Below are 18,841 nucleotides of genomic sequence, written 5' to 3' on the forward strand. Positions count from 1 at the left end.
TCAGTTTGTTGATATCTACAAACTAGCTTGCTGGGATTTTGAGTGATACTGAATTGCATCTATAGAACAAGTTGGGAAGAACTGACATCTTAGTAATATCAAGTCTTTTAATCCATGAACATAGAATTTATTCATCTTTTTTTGACTTATTTCATTGCTGTTTTTTAGTTTTATGTATACAGATCCTGTACACATGTTGTTAGAGCTATACCTAAGTATTTAATTTTTGATGATGTAAAAAATAGTCTCTTTAACTTTACATGCTAATTTTTAATTGGTGTTATATGGGAAAGCAACTGACTTTTGTATATTGACTTTGTACGTTCTGAGCTTGCTACACTTGCTCATTAGTTTTAGGAGGGTTTTTTTGGTGGATTTTTTTGGATTTTCTACATAGAATGTTATGTCATTTGCAGATAAACCTAGTTTTATTTCTTCCTTTCCCATATGTATACCTTATATTCCTTTTGGATGTCTTATTTTCCTAAGGATGTGTAATATGATGGTAAGTAGTTGTAGTGAGATAGTACATTCTTGTCTTGTTTCTGACACTAAGGGGAAGAGTTCTGGTCTACCACCACTAAGGATGATGCTAGCTATAGCTTCTTTGTAGATTGTGTATATCAAGTTGAGGAAGTTCCCTTCTAGTCCTAGTCTTCTGAGAGTTTTTACTTTAAATGGACATTGGATTTTAGCAAATGCTTTTTCTGTGTCAACAGATGTAATCATACAATTTTCCTCCTTTAGCTTGTTGATAGGGTGAATTATGCTGTTTGATTTTCAAATACTGACTAAGTCTTGCCTATCTGGAATATATTCTATTTGGTCATGGTGTATAATTATTTTCATACATTGTTGGATTTGATTTGCTAATATTTTTTGGAGAATTTTTGTGTCTATGTTGATGAAAGATATTGGTCTGTAGTTTTCCTTTATTTCAGTCTTTATTGGATTTTAGTATTAGGGTAATGCTGACCCCATAAAATGAGTTAGGAACTGTTCCTTCCATTTCTAATTTCTGGAAGAGGTTGTGTAGAACTGGTATTTTTTTTTTTTCTATATATCATTGGTAGAATTCACCAGTAAAACCATTTTAGTCTGGTGTTTTATTTTTTTAGTTAGTTTTTAAATCATTGACTCCGTTTCTTTCATTGCTACAGGGCTGTTCAGGTTTACCTTTTCTTCTTGTGTGGATCTGGGTAGTTTGTGTCTCATTTAATAAATTGGTCTATCTCATCTCAGTCATCAAATTTATGGGCATATATTCTTTTATTAACATTTTCATGTCCGCGGGATCAGTAGTGAAAACCTTCCTTTCACGTATGATATTGGTAATTTGTGTGTGTGTCACTCTCTCGGCCTCTCTCTTCTGTTTACTTGGCCAGGGGGTTATTGATTTTATTGATATTTTCAAAGTACTAGATTTCAGTTTTGTTGATTTTTCTATTATTTTCCTGTTTCCGAATTCATCGATTTCTGCCCTAATTTATACGATTTCTTATCTTCTACTTGTTTTAGGTTTAAATTCCTTTTCTTTCTCTGGTTCCCCAAGGTAGAACTTAGATTATTGATTTTAGATCTTTCTCTTGTAATATATGAATTGATTACTGTCAATTTCCCTCTAAACACCACTTTCATTGCATCTTACAAATTTTGATAAATTTTATTTTCATTTTCGCTTAGGTGAAAATATTTTGAAATTTCTCTTGAGATTTCTTTTTTGGTCCATGCGTTATTTAATATTCAGGTATTTTGACACTCATAAAATCTTCACGTATTTTGACACACATTCACAGGCAGATACAAGACATAACATACGGATTGTTATGTCTTCTTTGAGAATTGATTTTTCTGTCATGATGTAATGTCCTCTTCACCACTGATAATTTTCCTTGTTCTGAGTCTACTCTGACTGAAATTAGTATAGTTACTCCAGCCTTCTTTTGATTAATGTTAGCATAGTGTATCTTTCTCCATCCCTTTACTTTTAACATACTTGAGTTTTTATGTTTAAGGTGGGTTCTTAAATGCTTTGACCTGTTTTTTTTTTTTCCACTTATTTTTTTTCCTTTGTATTTAGTCTGAGAGTTTGTTGACGTATATTCAAGCTCCCTGATTCTTTCCTTGGCTTTGTTGAGTCTACTGATGAGCCCATTCGTTACTTCTGTTGCAGTGTTTTTATTTCTAACATTTCCTTTTGATTCTTTCTTAGAGTTTCTCTCTACTTTACTGCCCATCTGTTCTTGCATGGTGTCTAATTTTTCCATTAGAACACTTACTATATTGTGCTCATTCAGCCACACATATACTAAAATTGGAACGATACAGAGAAGATTAGCATGGCCTCTGTGTAAAGATGACGTGCACATTCGTGAAGAACCCTTAAAACATGAAAAATAGTTATTTTAAATTCTCTTCCTAATAATTTCAGCATCTTTGTCATCCGTGAGTCTGATTCTAATGGTTGCTTTGTCTCTTCTTTCCTTCCGGCATACCTTGTAATATTTTGTTGAAAACTGGTCACATTGTATCAGGTTCGAGAAAGTGAGATGAATTGATCTTTACTCCGAGGATTTAAGTAAATCTCCTTTGGAGTTGGGCTACATTTAGTGTTTGCAGTAACTATGGTGTACTAGTGGCTTCAAATTCCTCTTGTGTCCTTGTTTTTGTCTCTGCTCTTGAACTGGGCTCCCCTGAGAACCCCTCTTCAGAAGGAGTCTGTGTCTTGCACTTCTTTCAGCTGTAGTCCACCCTTAATTTTCTGGATTCTTGTCAGTGTGGTGGGAAGGTGTGAGGGAGGGGAGCTCTGCCTTTTCCTCTTCTTTTTGATTAAAAAAAATTCTTCCTTTTTACCTTTGTTCCTCTTAAGGCATTATTTGCTGTGTCTATACGCTCTATGTTCCCTCTTCTTAGGTCTTCATTTCCAAAATGTAGCTTTCTTTTCCTTTTTATTTCCTTCCTGTGCTTTCTTGTTGAATTTCTAACTTTTTCTACTTGTAAGATAGGTTGTTAGTTTATGTCTTGAACCCCATGAAGTGCTTCAATTCTTCTGAGGGGGTAGGTTAAAGATTTGATACACATTGTGGGCCTTTTTGAAGTGTTCTCATCAACTCTAAGGATATCGATCTACTTTTTTCCCCTCTTTTTTTTTTTTTTTGGAATAGCTTGGTATGGGATTGCCAATATGTTTTGTTGCTCATTTTTGTGTCAAATTAACTTTGCTGAACTCTTAGAAATAGGTGTGTTTTAGGAGAGTTTATTTTTTTAACTCTACAGAGCTCTCTCTTTAGTTGCTTTCATGTGGTGTTCAAAAGCGTGATGGCTACATTCTCTTCCCACTTTTACAATGACCCTGGCTTTTCTTCTTCTCTATGGTTCTTACTGTGAGTCGTCTTGATTCCCCCCACACAGATCCTTCCAAGATGCCATCCTGGGAGAGAGACGGGGTGGTGGGTCAGGCAGGTTCCCAGTGTGTGACAGTTCCAACTCTTCAGACCTTACTGTGGGCCTTTGCACTCCCTGGATGCTGGATGGGGCAAACCCCTCCTACTTCCAGCTGCTTTCTCAATTTGCCCTGTGGTACTTCCCAGTGAATATCTATTGGCTATACTTGGGCTCTTTTGTTCCCAGACATGACAGATGCCTACTTGCTTGTTTCTGCTTCCTCCCACATGGATGCTGATGTCACACCAATCCTGGGGCTACTGCGAGACTGTCACCACCCACGTCCATTTGGGAACTTACGGGGCTATCATCTCACCTGTTTTTGTTGTAAATACAGGCCTCACAGGGTTTGGTTTTGCTATCTAGCTATTCAGACACGTGGGAATTTTGAAAGATTCAGAAATACACCACCTTCTGACACCATCTCCCTGGAGTCCCTTTTCTCTTTCTCCTAGTATCCCTGCTAATCCAGAGACGGTCAAGCATGGCCATTCTCGGAGTGTGACTTAGCCTGAACACCCTTTATCACTGGAGGCACAGAACCGGTGCTCGCTCACTCCTTCTTGGGCTCTGGCACCCACCACGTCCTCATACAAACCCTTTACTCTAGACTCTCCCACCGGCCCACTACTCTACAAACACAAGGTTGTGCACACCCTTGTGCCTTTGCCGGTGCTGTTCTTTAAACTGGAAATGCCCTTCCACTCACTCTTTCTATCTCATCCCACTCAGCTCAAAATAGTACCTTTCCTGCAAACTCTTCCTTAAACCATCTGGTCAGAGTGAATTGCTGATTTTGGTACAAAGTAGGTGGGTCGTTAAAAGCACAGACTCTGTCTCTGGGTTCAATTCCCAGCTCAGCCATTATAGAGACATGTGACCTTGGACAGCTCCTCACCAACAAAACGGGCATCAGAGTGCTCTCTCATTTACTGGTTGCCTTTGAGGCTTTGCTGAGGCAATCCGTGCCAGGGATTTAGCACTTTCATGTAATAAGTACTTATTAACTGGAAGTCATCACTGATGTCTCTCTCTCCTGCTAAATTACATCTTAGAGATGTAGACCTCCTTTTACAACATTATAACATCATCAAGTTCTGACATATTGCTAGACTGTATGAGACATTTAACAGATATGTGTCGATCCCACAAAAGGGGAAAACTCAAGGTAAATTTAAGGGAAAGGTACTTTACCTGAGAAAGGACGCAGGGGCTCCCTTAAAGTACAGGAAGAGCACAAAGCGTGGCCCCTGGACTAACCCGGATCTAAGTTCAAACGCTGGCTCTGCCACCGACAACCTGCACGCTATACATCCGTGTCTGGTAGAGTCAAGAGCCCAGACTCCGGAGGGAGACTTCCCGGGTTTGCATGCAGGCTGTCACATTTTCAACGGTGAGATCTGCTACAAATGATTCCATGACTCTGGGCCTCAGTTCTCTCCTCTTTAAAAATGGGGATACTAGTAGTACCTACCTCATAGGGTTGCCATGACGATTTCATGAGTTACTGCATGGAAAGTATTTGGAACAGTGACTGGCCACATATAGGTGTTTGCAGTATTATTAAAGGGCCGATTTTGCTGGCCCAGGAAGCTATGGTGCTGTATCTATGAACACCAAAAGGTGATTACCAGAGGAACAAGACCGTGACGGTGGAGGTCTAATACTTATTTGCTGCATTCATGGGTGCAGTGTCAAATAAGAGGGGGGCCTATTTTGATTTCGGTTGTTGTTTTATTAAGATGGTGAGAAAGACTGTTGCCATGGCAGAGCGGTGAGAGGACGCAGAGTGAGACAACCAGAGTGGACACCGATATTGTCAAACATTTTGGTGCGGATCCTGGATCCCATTATTTTAAACTCTGATCCCTTGGAAAGGTCAGCTGGCTGGCTCCAGGTGCGGGACCATCAACTCACAAAGACATTTCACCTGAAAATTCTGTCCTTTCGTATTTACCTTGAGGAAGGAAGCAAACTTTGTATCGCCGTGATAAATAGAAGAACGATAAATGCACAGACCAAGTTTGACTTGAATACTTCATCCCTCATTTGAGAATACTGTAATTAAAAAAAAAAAAGAAGAAGGAGAATAAATTACTTCACGGCAAAGCTGCACTTCTGGAAGAGTTAAGTTTTCCCAGTGTTGGGGGTTGAGGGCAAACAGCAAAGAGAAACAAAGCATTAAAACATTTTGTTTTTTTTTAAAGAGGAATCCATATCTTAATTACCCTTTACAGAGCATAATCTCCGTCCCTCCCTCCAACCTTCCAGTGAGAGCCCAGGAGTGACTACAATTCCCTTCGCAGCGAAAGGGAATGGGAGGGGACTCTGCGTAAGCTTCTCCGGCTCTCCTCCCTCTGAACTAGCATCACTTAAACAAAACAGAAGAGCACACAGCCACATATGCCACAAATCAAATTCACGTGGACTTTCTTCATGAGTAAACGTAAGTCATTGAAGGGTCTTGCTCTATTTCTTGTTAGGTGGGGGACCCAGGAAAAGGTTTCACCCGAGTCTTCCTGCCCCCTTTTCCACAACAACTATTAAAAAATAAGATCACAGAGTCTTAGAAGAGAGAGCAGCCTAAGAGAACTCCAGCGAGCGCAAAGCCCTTTCATTTCACACAGAGAAACCCAACTGATCACCCATGTGTTCCATGCCCTTCTCTTGTCTGCTCCAGGCAGCCCTGTGTAATGGTGCTAACTTTATTCTGATTATCCAGAGGCTCGGTAATTTCACTGTCCAGCCTTAAAAGCTTTTGGAAGGTCAACACTGAATATGCACTTGCCTTAGTCCTTCCTAGTTTCCTGAACCATCCTGGAGTCACTAAAGGAAGAAGAATCCAATTCCTTCAGAAGGAAGAAAGGATTTTTAAAATTGAAGAAGTCCTTAGAGTTAGCCTCAGTCAAGCCCCTCATTTTCCCTCAATGCCAGAGAGGTCAAGCAACTTGCCATTGATCACACAGCATGAGGATCATTTTTAGGGCAGGGGAACAGAAAGCTAAGCCTGGCTTTGGAACTTTGTAATCCTGGCTTGAAATTCACAGTTACTTTATAAAGGAAACAAGTAAATGGAACTCTGGCAACACTGCAGGCTTGTCCCCAGTCGGGTTTCGGTCGGGTCAATGAAAGCATAAAATCAGTCCAACTTGTTGGTGGTGTGGTAGTCACAATCAACTGTCACATGATTTTTATTCTCTTGCCTACTTCTTGGTGTGGTCTGGGTTTTAGACTGAACATAGACTGAACAGACTGCTCAGTGTCATGGCTAAGATGTGGGGAATGACAATGTCCTGAAGCCAGCGAGCTCCAAGGGGGAAGCACAATGTTGCTCGGAGAGTGTCCCTTCATTGCTGCTTCGGGGCAATGCTTTTTCTGTTCCCCGGTACTGAGGCCTCTGTCTGCTTGCCAACAACCTGCTTGGTATATGGAGGGGAAACTGAAATACTCCCCCAAAGCATCGCAATAAGCCACCCTCACTCTCGATAAAACTACAGAAAATCTGTATTAACAAGAGCGCTACCTAAGGACCGGGCACAATCAGAGAGAGGCATACACATACCAGCTTGGAAATCAGCAAGTTAGCCACAAAGCAGTTAAGTCAAGGAAAGATACATGTCTGAGTTTCTTCTAACAACGAACTGTATAAGATCTAATTACTCTTTGTCGGCTGACTGATAAATTTCAAACCAGCTTGGTTATATAGGCTTGATCATGAGATCTTTAAACAATGTGTGCCTAATCCCCGTCTTCCTCATTTTCTGTATCATCATCATCCCCACCATCATCACAGCACCTTGGAGCTGTAATGAATCGTGACCTTCAGGAATCCTCTCCATGACACTCCTGAGGTCTACTCAAATGCCTGCTGATTATCATTAGATGACCTTCTCTGCTTTGTTGGGGCAAGTGGGTTTCTTTCTGCTGGGTTGGGGCACCCTTGACTTGGACACTCCCAGTGCCTGAGCACTCACTCCTTTGCAAAGGGTTCCTTCCTATGTTGAGTCCATTTTTACTTTGAAGAGGTCTTTCCTGTAGACCCCAAGCCTGAGTCTCTGCCTCCTCTCCTTTCATGAATGCTTCTCTCTGATGACCTTAAAAATGTCACATAGTCATCATTTGTCCAGCCTAAAGTTGCACATGGCTTTAGGTTTTCCATTGGCTTCGGCTGGCAGGCTGGAAAGACTTCCTCTGGCTCCAGATCGTCCACTCTGTCAGTGGTTCACTGTGAGTGAAGCCAGTTTCTTTGAACTTCCCTTTTCTTATCTATCAGATGGGGGAATGAATACAATTCATAGGTTCCCAATGCTATTATCTTATTGTGCTAGAATTGAATAATAAATTCTATTATTTTCATGTCTGAATTCCAGTGCCAGCACTCTCACAAGAAAGAGCCTTATAATATTTGGGAAGCTGATGTCAATCGAATATAAAATACTGGGTTTCAGAATGGAGCGCATTGTTACTTTGGAAGCACAAAGGAGAACAGAATTATGGAAAGAACATTCCTAATTGGCTCAGGATGATAGGGTACTGACATTGGGTGGTGATTCATTTCACTTCCTCTTGACTTGTGAAGGTTCGAACACTTGGGCTCGAAGCTATATTAAGTTACACGTACACTCTCTCCTGCCATCGTTAGAGCTCTCTCCTGCTCGCCTCACGTCTGTTCTGTCCTCATTTGGCTCCGCTTATCCTTTTAAGTCTTAGTGGTGAGCAAAATGAACTAACCTAGAGCTAGACTACCTGGATTTGAACCCGACCTCTAACACCTACTAGCTATGGAACCTGGACAAGTTGACTAAGCTTTTTATGCCACAGTTTGCTCACCAAGAAAATAAGGATAATAATAGGAACTATCTCATTAGGGTTGCTGGGAGAATGAAAGAGTTAATATACGCAAAGAGCCTAAAGCAGGTGCTTAAGGGGCAGGGCAACCTCATACAAGTGTTTCCTGTAATCAATTAATTATACTTACAGTATTGCTATGCTTGTTACCTTTCCAAAGCCTGCTTTTTCAGCCTCAGTGTTGCCTTCTAGAATGCTATCTTCCATTCCTCTGTACAAAATGATACCTTGTACTCAGTAGGGCCCCCTAGCGTGGGTTGGCTGATTGGTCCATCATGTTAGAAAGGATTCTTCTAAAAGGAATTTTAATCTCGTATGTGGTTTTTTGTCTTAAGAAAAGACCCTGCCTTTATTCCTTCCCCTGCCTCTTAAAAGATCCTCCACCAGTGGGTAGAATTCTCCACTTCTCCAGAGACCTTTAGGAAAGGTGTCCTTGGAAATGACCACTGGGTCTTTATAATTCACTGAGTCCTTGGTCTGCAAGAGAATATATATATATAAATATATTCAGATAAGTAACTTGAAAATCAGATATGGAGAAAGTGTTCGTCAAGGTTAGGGGATTGGAGGCCAAGTTCAGACAATGAGCCACACCTCTTGGCTCTCAGTGGAGTGTCCGCTCTATTAGACCACTGTTTGAGAGCAGAAAAAGCCTGAAGCCAGTACCTAAGCCAACTATATTGGGATTAATACCAATTAAAAGAGCATGCCACTTGGAACAAGTTACAAGTGCTTTCTTTGAGATCTTCGATTAGAGTTTGGATTACTTTTTTTTTTTAATCCAGAGGGCTCTGGTTAATTCAGGAAATGGCCAAAATCTTGTAACATATTTAAATAATAATTAACTCCTGGTGCAAAGTAGGCACCAGGCCACGTGCTTTATGTGGACAATCTCTTTTAGTGATCACAACAATGCCTTGAGGAAGATACTGTTTATCATACCCCCATTTTGCAGATAATGAAACCGAGGATTAGAATAATCGAGTAACTCAACCAGGACTTCACGGATTGTAAGGAGCGAGTCCAGAGTTTAGCCCTGGAGTGCCATGTCTCATTGGCTGTACTCTCTGTGGCTATCTTGATGTTTTCAAGGCATGGTTATCGTCTTCTAGGATGCAGTATAGCGGGTCTTGCTACATTTCAGTGACGTGGTTCACTATACAAAGAAAGGGAATGTGTTAATTGAGTCTATGTAAATCGTGGTTAGAATGAGAGTAAAGCATGACCTGGGCCAAGCACGGCCCTTAGAAACACCCTATGAATGAGTTTAATAAACTGGCACTGCTGAGTTTTCATGATGGACGGATGGATCGTCAGTACAAAGCAAGACAAAGGGAAGAGCCCTTTTCTTAAGGCCCGCAGGAGTGAGCCGCTAGCAGGGAAGAAAAGAAAAGGCGCAGTGGGCTTTATTTAAGAGTAACAGAGTAAGAAGAACCACAATCTTCAAGTGATTAAAACGTTTTAAAAAAACTTTCCTACTCGTTTGACCAGGTTGAGACATGAGGTCCCTTCCAAGGAAGTGGGGTCCGGAAGAACGTGTGTTCTATTTTGCTCATGTCTGGGGATGTTGTCCTACATTCTTTTGAAAGGCATCTTCAGAAATGACATCAGAGCCATGAGGCTCTAGGGGTTCCTAGGTCTGTCACAAGGAAGCCTGGAACCTGAGTTTGGTCACACAGGAAAAGCTTATTCTAGAATCTTCATTCACAAAGGTGTGACCAGGGAAGGTAGCTTTCAGAGGTAATGAACAGAGCTTCCAGTCTTCTGTTTCTGTGCCTGAGTCAGGCCTGGAAAATTTTCCTATATGTGGGGGAGGAAAATTATCCTTTTCTCCTAGACTGGCCACTTCAACTATGAGCTAAAGAATACTCATTAAATGCTTGCATCTTTACAAGATGTAAAGAATAGTTCTAACCAAAGCAATGACCTAGTTAATTGTCCGAACTACAGCCATATTGTCTTTTTACCCAATGGTGTATGTGAGATCACACAGTTTTACAGGAGGAGTGGATTATGTTTGTCACTTTGGTCCAATGCTTACTCATGCCAGTTTCACTCAGTAAAATCCCTGAGAAATGAGCCATTAACTCCTGCCTGAAGATTTCCAGTGATGGGGGAAATCAACCCCTCGCTTGAGAGCCCATTCCATCTTTGGATAAGTTTAATTGGAAAAAAGACCATTTTCTAGCACACCTCTCATTAGTATAAATTAATATGTTTGTTAAATTAAAGAAGAATCTCAACTGGGACAATCTGCTCATTTTGCATGAGTGAATGAAAGAATTTAACTTCTGTTGTTAAACTCATGCATTATGTAGCGTGACAATGGCTGGAGAACCCTTAATTGATCATTTGAGTAAAATGCATAATTGCAATAGAAGAGGGAAGGACTAATTTTCAATAATTTCATATTTTGAAATAGACCGTCTTCCCTACCTTGGTGTATGGTGTCTAACCAAATCATTATCAGCAATAATTCTACGAGTGACAGGTGTGTCTGAGGAATGTCTCACTGTCATCCTTCCTCCCAAGTAACCTGACCTTTGAACAAAGGCAGATTTCCTCATCTTCAGTAAACTCACAAGTAATCATGTGAACCCATATCTAAGATGAACAGTCTCAGAAGACTGAAGCTGGGAGGACGCTACACCAGGCATGACAGAAGATCCTTAATGACAACACAATATCATTAATGTGTTGTGATACTGTGTTATGGTGTTCCTTGTTAAGGAGGTTGACTGACATACGAGAATTCCAAGCAGGACTTTACAAAGCTTCCCACCCACGTCTTCCAGCTCACCCTCTCTCAAATCTCCCATCCTTGGGAGGACAGACTCTTCCTTTCTTCACTGGCCCAGTTCCCCAAGCCACGATAAGCCCAAGGGAGTGGCAACTAGTCCTGTGTTCCCTGCCTAGAAGCCACTGGCTGCAGGCATTGATGAGGTCTACACGTGAGGCATTACGATTGCTCTAAGGACTGAGCCAATGTCCGCTGGGTTGAAATCATCGTAATTCTACCATTCTACACTGCACTTATGGATGAAATTGGTACTTTTGACTCTGAAAAATACTGGCTTTGTGGGACCGGAGCTACCTAATTGGTCTGATAAAAAGAGACAAGTGAAATGACCCTTGATATCGTTTGATTGCCTAGAGGGTGTTAGAAATAGCGGTGATTTTACAGGGTAATATCACAAATATAAAGGAGTCTCACAAAGCTACTGTTTGAATAAGGGATGGATTTTCTTCCTAAGCTTCTTTGAAATCTGTTCTTCCCACCTGATGGAGGTGGCCTAAACAATCTTGTTATTTTGGGCCTTACAAGAGTAGTAAAATCTCAAGAGTGACCTGAGACCACAACAGAATAATTCTTTTAAAACATTACAAAAAATTTTATGATGTACTATATGCTGGCTAACTGAACATAATAATCATAATAAATAGTAAAAAAATTTTAAAAATAAAAATAATTTAAAAAAGAAGGTCATGAAAATGATCAGGAAGTATCTGATTCAGAAAAATAAGACAGAAGACCTGAGACCATTTGGTCAGGCTCCAGGTTCCTACCTCTCTGCACCTAAATAAGAAACAGAATAGTTCAACAAATTCTGAACATCTTCCAGAAAAAAAATTTGTTTCATTACCTAATTCCAGAGTCCAACATCCTAATCCATTAGAAAATTCATTCATCTGCCTAGCTTTCTTGGCTTTGCCACAAGTCCTCCTTAATGATGTCATTCCACTTGTCATAACTCCAACAGGAGTGGGGGGAAAAAAAGAAAAAGAAATGTCAAAGTCTATGATGCATTTTTCCAGAACTCTTTCAAGCCCTTACTTAACTTCGATTTCTTTATAAAGGCTAGAGGAAACTGAGAGAAATTCGGAATGCAGAGAAGAACCACCTGTACTCAGCCACAGGATTATCTGAAGGCTCCCTTGTGTGACAAGGCCTTTCTTTATGTCGCTGCTGACAGAAAAAAGAGTAATGTCAAAAGAATGTTTTGAAAGGACTCAGCACCAAACTTGGTTCATTGCAAGTACTGTCTATGACAGGTATTATTATTACTACCTAGGAAGTGGCCGAGAGCTGATGGCTGACTTGGGTGTGAAGATGAACCTCACCCTCGGGTTTGTCTGACGCGCCTCTGGCCTGTGAGGTGGCTCTTGTCCAGTTTGCCTGCTCTCTCAGACCATTGGCTCTCACAGCTCGCTCCTCGACGGCTCCCACCACCCAGCCTTCTGTCTGGATACACTGCTCAGGGGCAACTCGAGGGCTCAGCGTGCCCAGCCCCAAGGCCCTCAGCTAGAGCTATCTCACACATCGGCTTAGTCCGGTACTGGTTTTCACAGGTGCATGGACAGGGAGAGTGATGGGGTTGTCCTTGCTGTATCTGGGTGCCGCCAGGAACATGTGACAGACTGTGTGTGGGTGTACATGTATACCTGTATACATGTGTCTCTGTGTGTACATGTATGTGTGCGTACCTGTCTGTGCACATGTGTGTGCATGACGTGTACATGTATGCATGTATACATGTCTATGCACGTGTATGGTGTGTACATGTATGCACGTGGACTTGTCTGTGCAGATGCATGTGTATACATGTGCACATGTATATGTCTGTACACCCACACACATGTGCATGCATGCATGTGCAGTCTGTGCATGTGTGTGTCTGTGTGTGCATGTGTGCATGTGTGTGTGCATATGTATGCATGTGTGTGTGTCTGTGCATGGGTGTGCTTGTCCATGTGTGTATGTGTGTCTGTGCATGTGTCTTTATGTGCATGTGTATGTGTCTGTGCATGGGTGTGTGTACACGTATCCATGTATAAATGTCTTGCAAGCGCATGAGTGTATACATGTATGCATTGTACATGTCTGTGCATGTGCATGTGTCTACATGCATGCATACATGTCTGTGCATGTGTCCATGTGTACACGTGTGTCTGTGTATGTGCATGGGTGTGTCCACATGTGCATGTGTACTTGTCTGTGCATGCGTGTGTCTACATGCATGCATGTGTACATATCTGTGCTTGTGCATGGGTATGTGCAGGGGGGTAGTAAACAAGGGATGAGAGAAATTTTCATGGTGTAATTTTGCTTTTTTTTCTGCCTCCAAGGTATCTGTCACATGCATAGCTCTATAATGCCTCCCGCGCACCCCATCAGCCTCATCCTCAAGACCATTCCAAACTATATGAAAAGCAGACACCCTGAAAACAATAAGATCTTGCAAAGTGTGGTAGAAAAAATCTGAGTTTTGGGAAAAGAGTCAGATTCGAATCCCTACTCTGCTGTCTTCTACATGTTTGAGCCTTGAGAAAGTTACTCCAACTCTAAGCCTCCCTCATTTATCAAACAGTAAGACTAGTAGCTACACAAAAGGACTGTTGTAAAAATTAAATGACGTAGCAAACGTAACATGCTTATGGTAGATAAGCCTGATAGAGTCGCAAGCGATCAACAAATGTCGGTGTCCTTGCAACACTGCTGTCTCGAGGGACTTCCTAAGAGTTATCTGCCTTTCACCTGCACGGCGACCTTGCGGGGATGGGAAGTTCAATGACTTGCCCCAGATCACAAGTTGGAGTGTAAGTTCGAAGGGAACGGAAGCCACGTCTTTCTGTCTTCTGACAGCACCTGCCCCGGTCTGTGTCTGAAGCAGTCAGTATGTAGCAAATACTCTATGTTGGGCCTGAGGGACTTCCCAGGGATCATGAGCATGGACAGAAGGACAGTCCATGCAGGAGCACAGAGAGACCTATGTGTGACATCTAAACTCCTTAGCTGGCTTGGTCTCCCAGGAAGAAGGGCATGGCCTTTGGGGACGATCAAACACCACATGCCCTTAGAGTCGATCTTTCTCATCTTATTGGGAAGATGGTGATTAATAGAGAATTTGGAATAATAAAATCATTTCGAGAAAAGACAACTGAATGACGCTTACATATGTAAATACATCCCAGGGGGCCAAGATGCCCACTGCTTGTGCTCTAATGGCCGGAAGGCAGGGCTGGGGAGGCCTCCCGCAATGGGCTGTAGGTGGGTACTTGGTTAGTGAGCACCTTTATGTACCTATGTGATTGTGTATTTACGAAGGCCGTGACCCTGGTGTACCAGCCACAGGAACACTGTTTCCTCCCACCATTTTTAATGACGTAGTTTCTTTATGGAAACTCTACGAGTGTGAGATTTATGTTAAGTGAGGGTTTAGCCTCACCCCGATGTGGACTGACATAGGATTCATCACGAGGAAAGGGAAAAGAATAACTATTGAATTTATTCAAATATCTATTCCATGAGAATTATGTCAACCATTTTCACAACAACCCAGTGAGGGGCAGGTATTCTGATCATCATCTTCTCAGTGAGCTCACTCTGTCCTGTGTCACCCACTCAGTAATTGGTAGGAACTGGATTCAAGCATGTCTATCCAGTAATCAAGAGTATATTCTTCCTCTGCCGTTTAACAAAAACCAGGCACTTGTGAGATAAAGGGGGCATATGAATGTCCACCTGGGTGATGGAAGGCTCTTGACGTGTCAGCATCCACGAACGACCCGTAAATTCATCAACCATTCTTTGCACTCACTTCTATTTCCAAAGTGGGATTTGAACAAGGTCTGCTTGACTCCAGAGTCTGATCTCCTAGGAACTCTATGAGCCTTATGAAGATATCCTCTCTAGGCCTGCCCGAGGCCATATTGGCATCCAGTCTGGATCTAGGACCTTCTGATATAATCTGATCTCTGGGGGTGTTTGGCAAGTGAGAACCCCAAATCCGTGCAGTCAAGGAAAGAGAAGGGTGGACACCAACTTGGGAAAAAGGAATCCTGGAATCCTAAATGTAGGTCCCCCTGGAAAATCAGAATCTTGGGGATAGAGTGATGGGTACCTGTATTTTTAACAAGCTCCCCAGATCATCTTCTACTTGGAAAAATATCAGCCTAGGACAAAGAGGTTTTTTATCACTTAAAAATTTCACAATCACATAAGGAGGCCTTTTCTCAAAGGAAAAGGTTTCATTTAGCGAAAAGATGCCAACATTGAAAAAGAGAAGGAAATCTAGTCATCATTGATATGGTTTGATTTTAATACTTAGCCTCCTAACATGTTCACATTAAAAGCATAAATTCTCAGGGGCGCCTGGGTGGCACAGTGGTTAAGCGTCTGCCTTCGGCTCAGGGCGTGATCCCGGCGTTGTGGGATCGAGCCCCACATCAGGCTCTTCTGCTATGAGCCTGCTTCTTCATCTCCCACTCCCCCTGCTTGTGTTCCCTCTCTCGCTGGCTGTCTCTATCTCTGCCAAATAAATAAATAAATAAAATCTTTTTTTAAAAAAAAGAAGCATAAATTCTCATAAACCAATTCTGGAGTATATATTAAACATAGCCTGATCTGTACTCGCGATGAGGAAGTTGACTCGTTCCGAGGTGGCGATACTCGAGTTTTTTCGAACAGTAAGCTTAATGAAGTCCCTCCAAGTATGTGTGCCTATGTGACTGAGCTCTCTTCAGGCACTACAGGTACTGGGCTGGTTTATTTGGCCTGGAAACATCCATAAGTAATTGTAATTAATTGCCTTCCCCATCCTAAGCTTCACAAATAATAAACAAATTAAGAGTCTTGTCCTAAAAGAGAAATGAGGACCGGAGGCTGGTAAGTATCCTCTTCCTGTAAGTGTTGTGGGGTTAAGTCTTTCACTATATATGTAAAGAGTACTCAGAAATCAATAATACTGAGGTGAGCACCACAACGAGAGATGAACGTGCAAATCACAAACGGAGAACCAGAAAGACCAAAACATAAAAACATATACTGAAAGACTTTCAAACTCAAGAATAATTAAAAAAAATAGAAGTGACACTTTGCTTCTTATCAAAGTTGCAATTTAAAAGTATAAACACAATTTTGAGAGCAATTTCGGAACATACATCAAGTATTTTTAAACGTACGTTCTCTTATAGCCACTTTTAGGATCTTCTTCCTAAGGAAAGAATTAAGCATGGGTGTATGATTTAACTAAGACAATGGTTACTGCAATGCAGTTTATAATTTATAAGAGTGAAAAACGGGGGGGAAAAGCCAAAAATGGTTAAAACATGCAATAAAGTAGTATGTAGTTACAATTTTTTGTAACTACATATTTAATAATACAGGAAAAGTCTCAAGCAGAGAGTGCTTAACACTGTGTCACAAATAATTCTGTACAAAATGGTCCCATTTTAATAAAAAAAAATCGCACAGATAAGCATAGAGAATTGCAATCATGAAGGTGTAGGGAGACAGATGCCAAAATGTTCCCAGTGGTTACCCTGAGTTGTAAGGTCCCAAGAGATGTTACTTTCTTCTTTTTGTCTTATATGCTTGGCATAAACTTTTGTTAGTGCAAATGCACTCATTTTTTTATAAGAAAAATTCACATATAAGAAAAGAAAAACATCTAATATGATCTACAGTCTTTGACAAACACGCCACGTTTCTACTCCCTTTACCATAATTCTAATTTTTGTTTGCTCCTGAGATCTGTAAGCTGTCTTAGGAAGGATTTAGCTTGAGGCTAAAGAAGGGCAGAGGGTTTTTCTGGGAAATTTGGGAGGACCAGGAGGGGACCTTTGATGCCTGGATTATGACCCCCACCCTACCCAGAGGTCGGCTCAGAAAGTCCTCCGGGGGATGCTGGGAACTAGAGGTGCTAAGAACCATGGATTCTAACCTGGCTGAGGCCCAAGCCCCGGCTTGCCGTATGTTTCTCGTTATCCACACCGGTGAGTTTTGAAAGTGAAGGGAGGTGCTACTAATAATCACATTGAGAGAATCAATGCCGTGGGGCGTCTGGGTGGCTCAGTTAGTGAAGCGTCTGCCTTCAGCTCAGGTCGTGATCCTGGGGGTCCTGGGATCAAGTCCCATGTCGGGCTCCCTGCTCAGCAGGAGCCTGCTTCTCCCTCTGCCTCTGCCCTTCTCCCCTGCTTGGGCTCTCTCTCTCTCAAATAAATAAATAAAATCTTTAAGAATAAAAAGAAAATATATGTCTTGGGCAAACCAGGGCATATGGTCACCATGGTCATAGGGAATTCAGGGGCTCATGGCATCGACTGCTGAAAGATGCTAGGGGCTCTTTGACCCTCTCGTCACAGATGAGGAAACAGAGGACCAGAGAGAGAAGTGAACACGTGCTGCCCAACGTGGGTGACACCACGAGTCACGAGCATGCTGCTCCGAAGCTTAACTCCAAAGATTCGTGTGTGTGAGTGTATATGTAAGTGTGTAAGTGTTCAAGACGCTGTGTGAGTGTGTATAAGTGTGAGTGTGTGAGAGTGTATATGTAAGTGTATATGTGTGCAAGACACTGTGTGCGAGTGTATAAGTGTGCAAGTGTATATGTGTATGAGTGTATATGTAAGTGTATAGGTGTGCGAGACACTGCGAGTGTGTACGTGTGTGCGTGTATATGTAAGTGTATAGGTGTGCAAGACACTGCGAGTGTGTATGTGTGAGAGTGTATGTGTAAGTGCATAAGTGTGCAAAGACAATGTATGAGTGTGAGAGTGTGTGAGAGTGTGTATGTAGGTGTATAAGTGTGCGAGACACTGTACGAGTGTGTATTGTGAGTGTATGTGTGTAAGTGTGCAAGACACAGTGTGAGTGCACATAAGTGTGTAAGCGTGTGTGAGAGCGAGTGTGTGTCTGTGCCACCATGCAATGACATGCTAGGACGCGATCAGAACTTCACAGTCTTCTCTCCAGAAGCTCCACTGCTAAGAGATCAGCACGGACTCGTGCCTTCCGGCTCTCCGGGTTCTACAAATACCCCGAGATCAGCTACAGGAGTCAAGACAGTCTCCTCTGAACTTCTCTTCAGCCTGAGCCTTCGTTCAGGTCTTTGTGCAACACCTCGGGCTACAGAAAAGTCCTATTTCACAGAACACTGTTGGTAGAGGTGTCCATTTTTATCAGCCAATGTGATCAGGAAATGTCTGAACGACCTTTCGAAGGAGCTTTGACGTTCTCGTTCTCTAACTCACTATAAAGAGAGGGGAAGGCGTTCCCTCGTTCACACTTCTTCTTATCGTTCAAACAGAATGAAGCCTTTCCTTCCCCACAAAAGTTCCAAAGATAAAATCAGCATTTCCCTTTCTTGTTTTCCTTTCTGAAAACATGTTTTTAGGGTGCAAACTTGCTCCCGAAAAGCAGGGTAGGGCAGTGGGAGGAAAGAGGACTTTGGAGTCACAAATGCTGTATATGTTACAACAATCCTAAGATGCCCAATTCCCCCCCCCCCCCCCCCCCCCCCCCCCGCCACTTTCTAACATCTCTGAAACCAGAACACTTCTTATTCGCAGTGGAGTCTTAAAGCCCTAAGTTGAGAGGTTTGTGATTGCTTCTGCTGGTCAGCAGGGGGCAACATCCACCCAGGACCACTTCACATCCAGTTCCCTGCCTGAGGTTTTTTAAAGACCACATTCAGGGTGTGCAATCAGGCAGCAAGGCGATGTGGATTCCGTTCTGGAGTTTAACCTCTTGGAGAGCTCCTTTTTTTTG

General features: G+C 42.1%; 1 protein-coding gene and 1 non-coding gene across 2 annotated transcripts in view; one reads left to right on the forward strand and one right to left on the reverse strand.

Annotated features, from left to right (window-relative positions):
- The window catches only part of ADCY8 (adenylate cyclase 8), a 223,336-nt gene that overhangs the window by 64,090 nt on the left and 140,405 nt on the right, over positions 1-18,841 (reverse strand). Inside the window, exon 9 of the mRNA XM_026495400.3 lies at positions 5,402-5,502. Coding sequence (XP_026351185.1) covers positions 5,402-5,502 — 101 coding nt within the window. The remainder of the gene's footprint in view (positions 1-5,401; positions 5,503-18,841) is intronic.
- On the forward strand, positions 2,284-2,391 carry LOC113253096 (U6 spliceosomal RNA). The gene has a single exon (XR_003315237.1). It is a non-coding gene; the product is annotated as a U6 spliceosomal RNA (small nuclear RNA).

The sequence above is a fragment of the Ursus arctos genome, unplaced genomic scaffold, assembly GCF_023065955.2.
Source record: "Ursus arctos isolate Adak ecotype North America unplaced genomic scaffold, UrsArc2.0 scaffold_6, whole genome shotgun sequence".
NCBI classification, from domain to species: Eukaryota; Metazoa; Chordata; class Mammalia; order Carnivora; family Ursidae; genus Ursus; species Ursus arctos.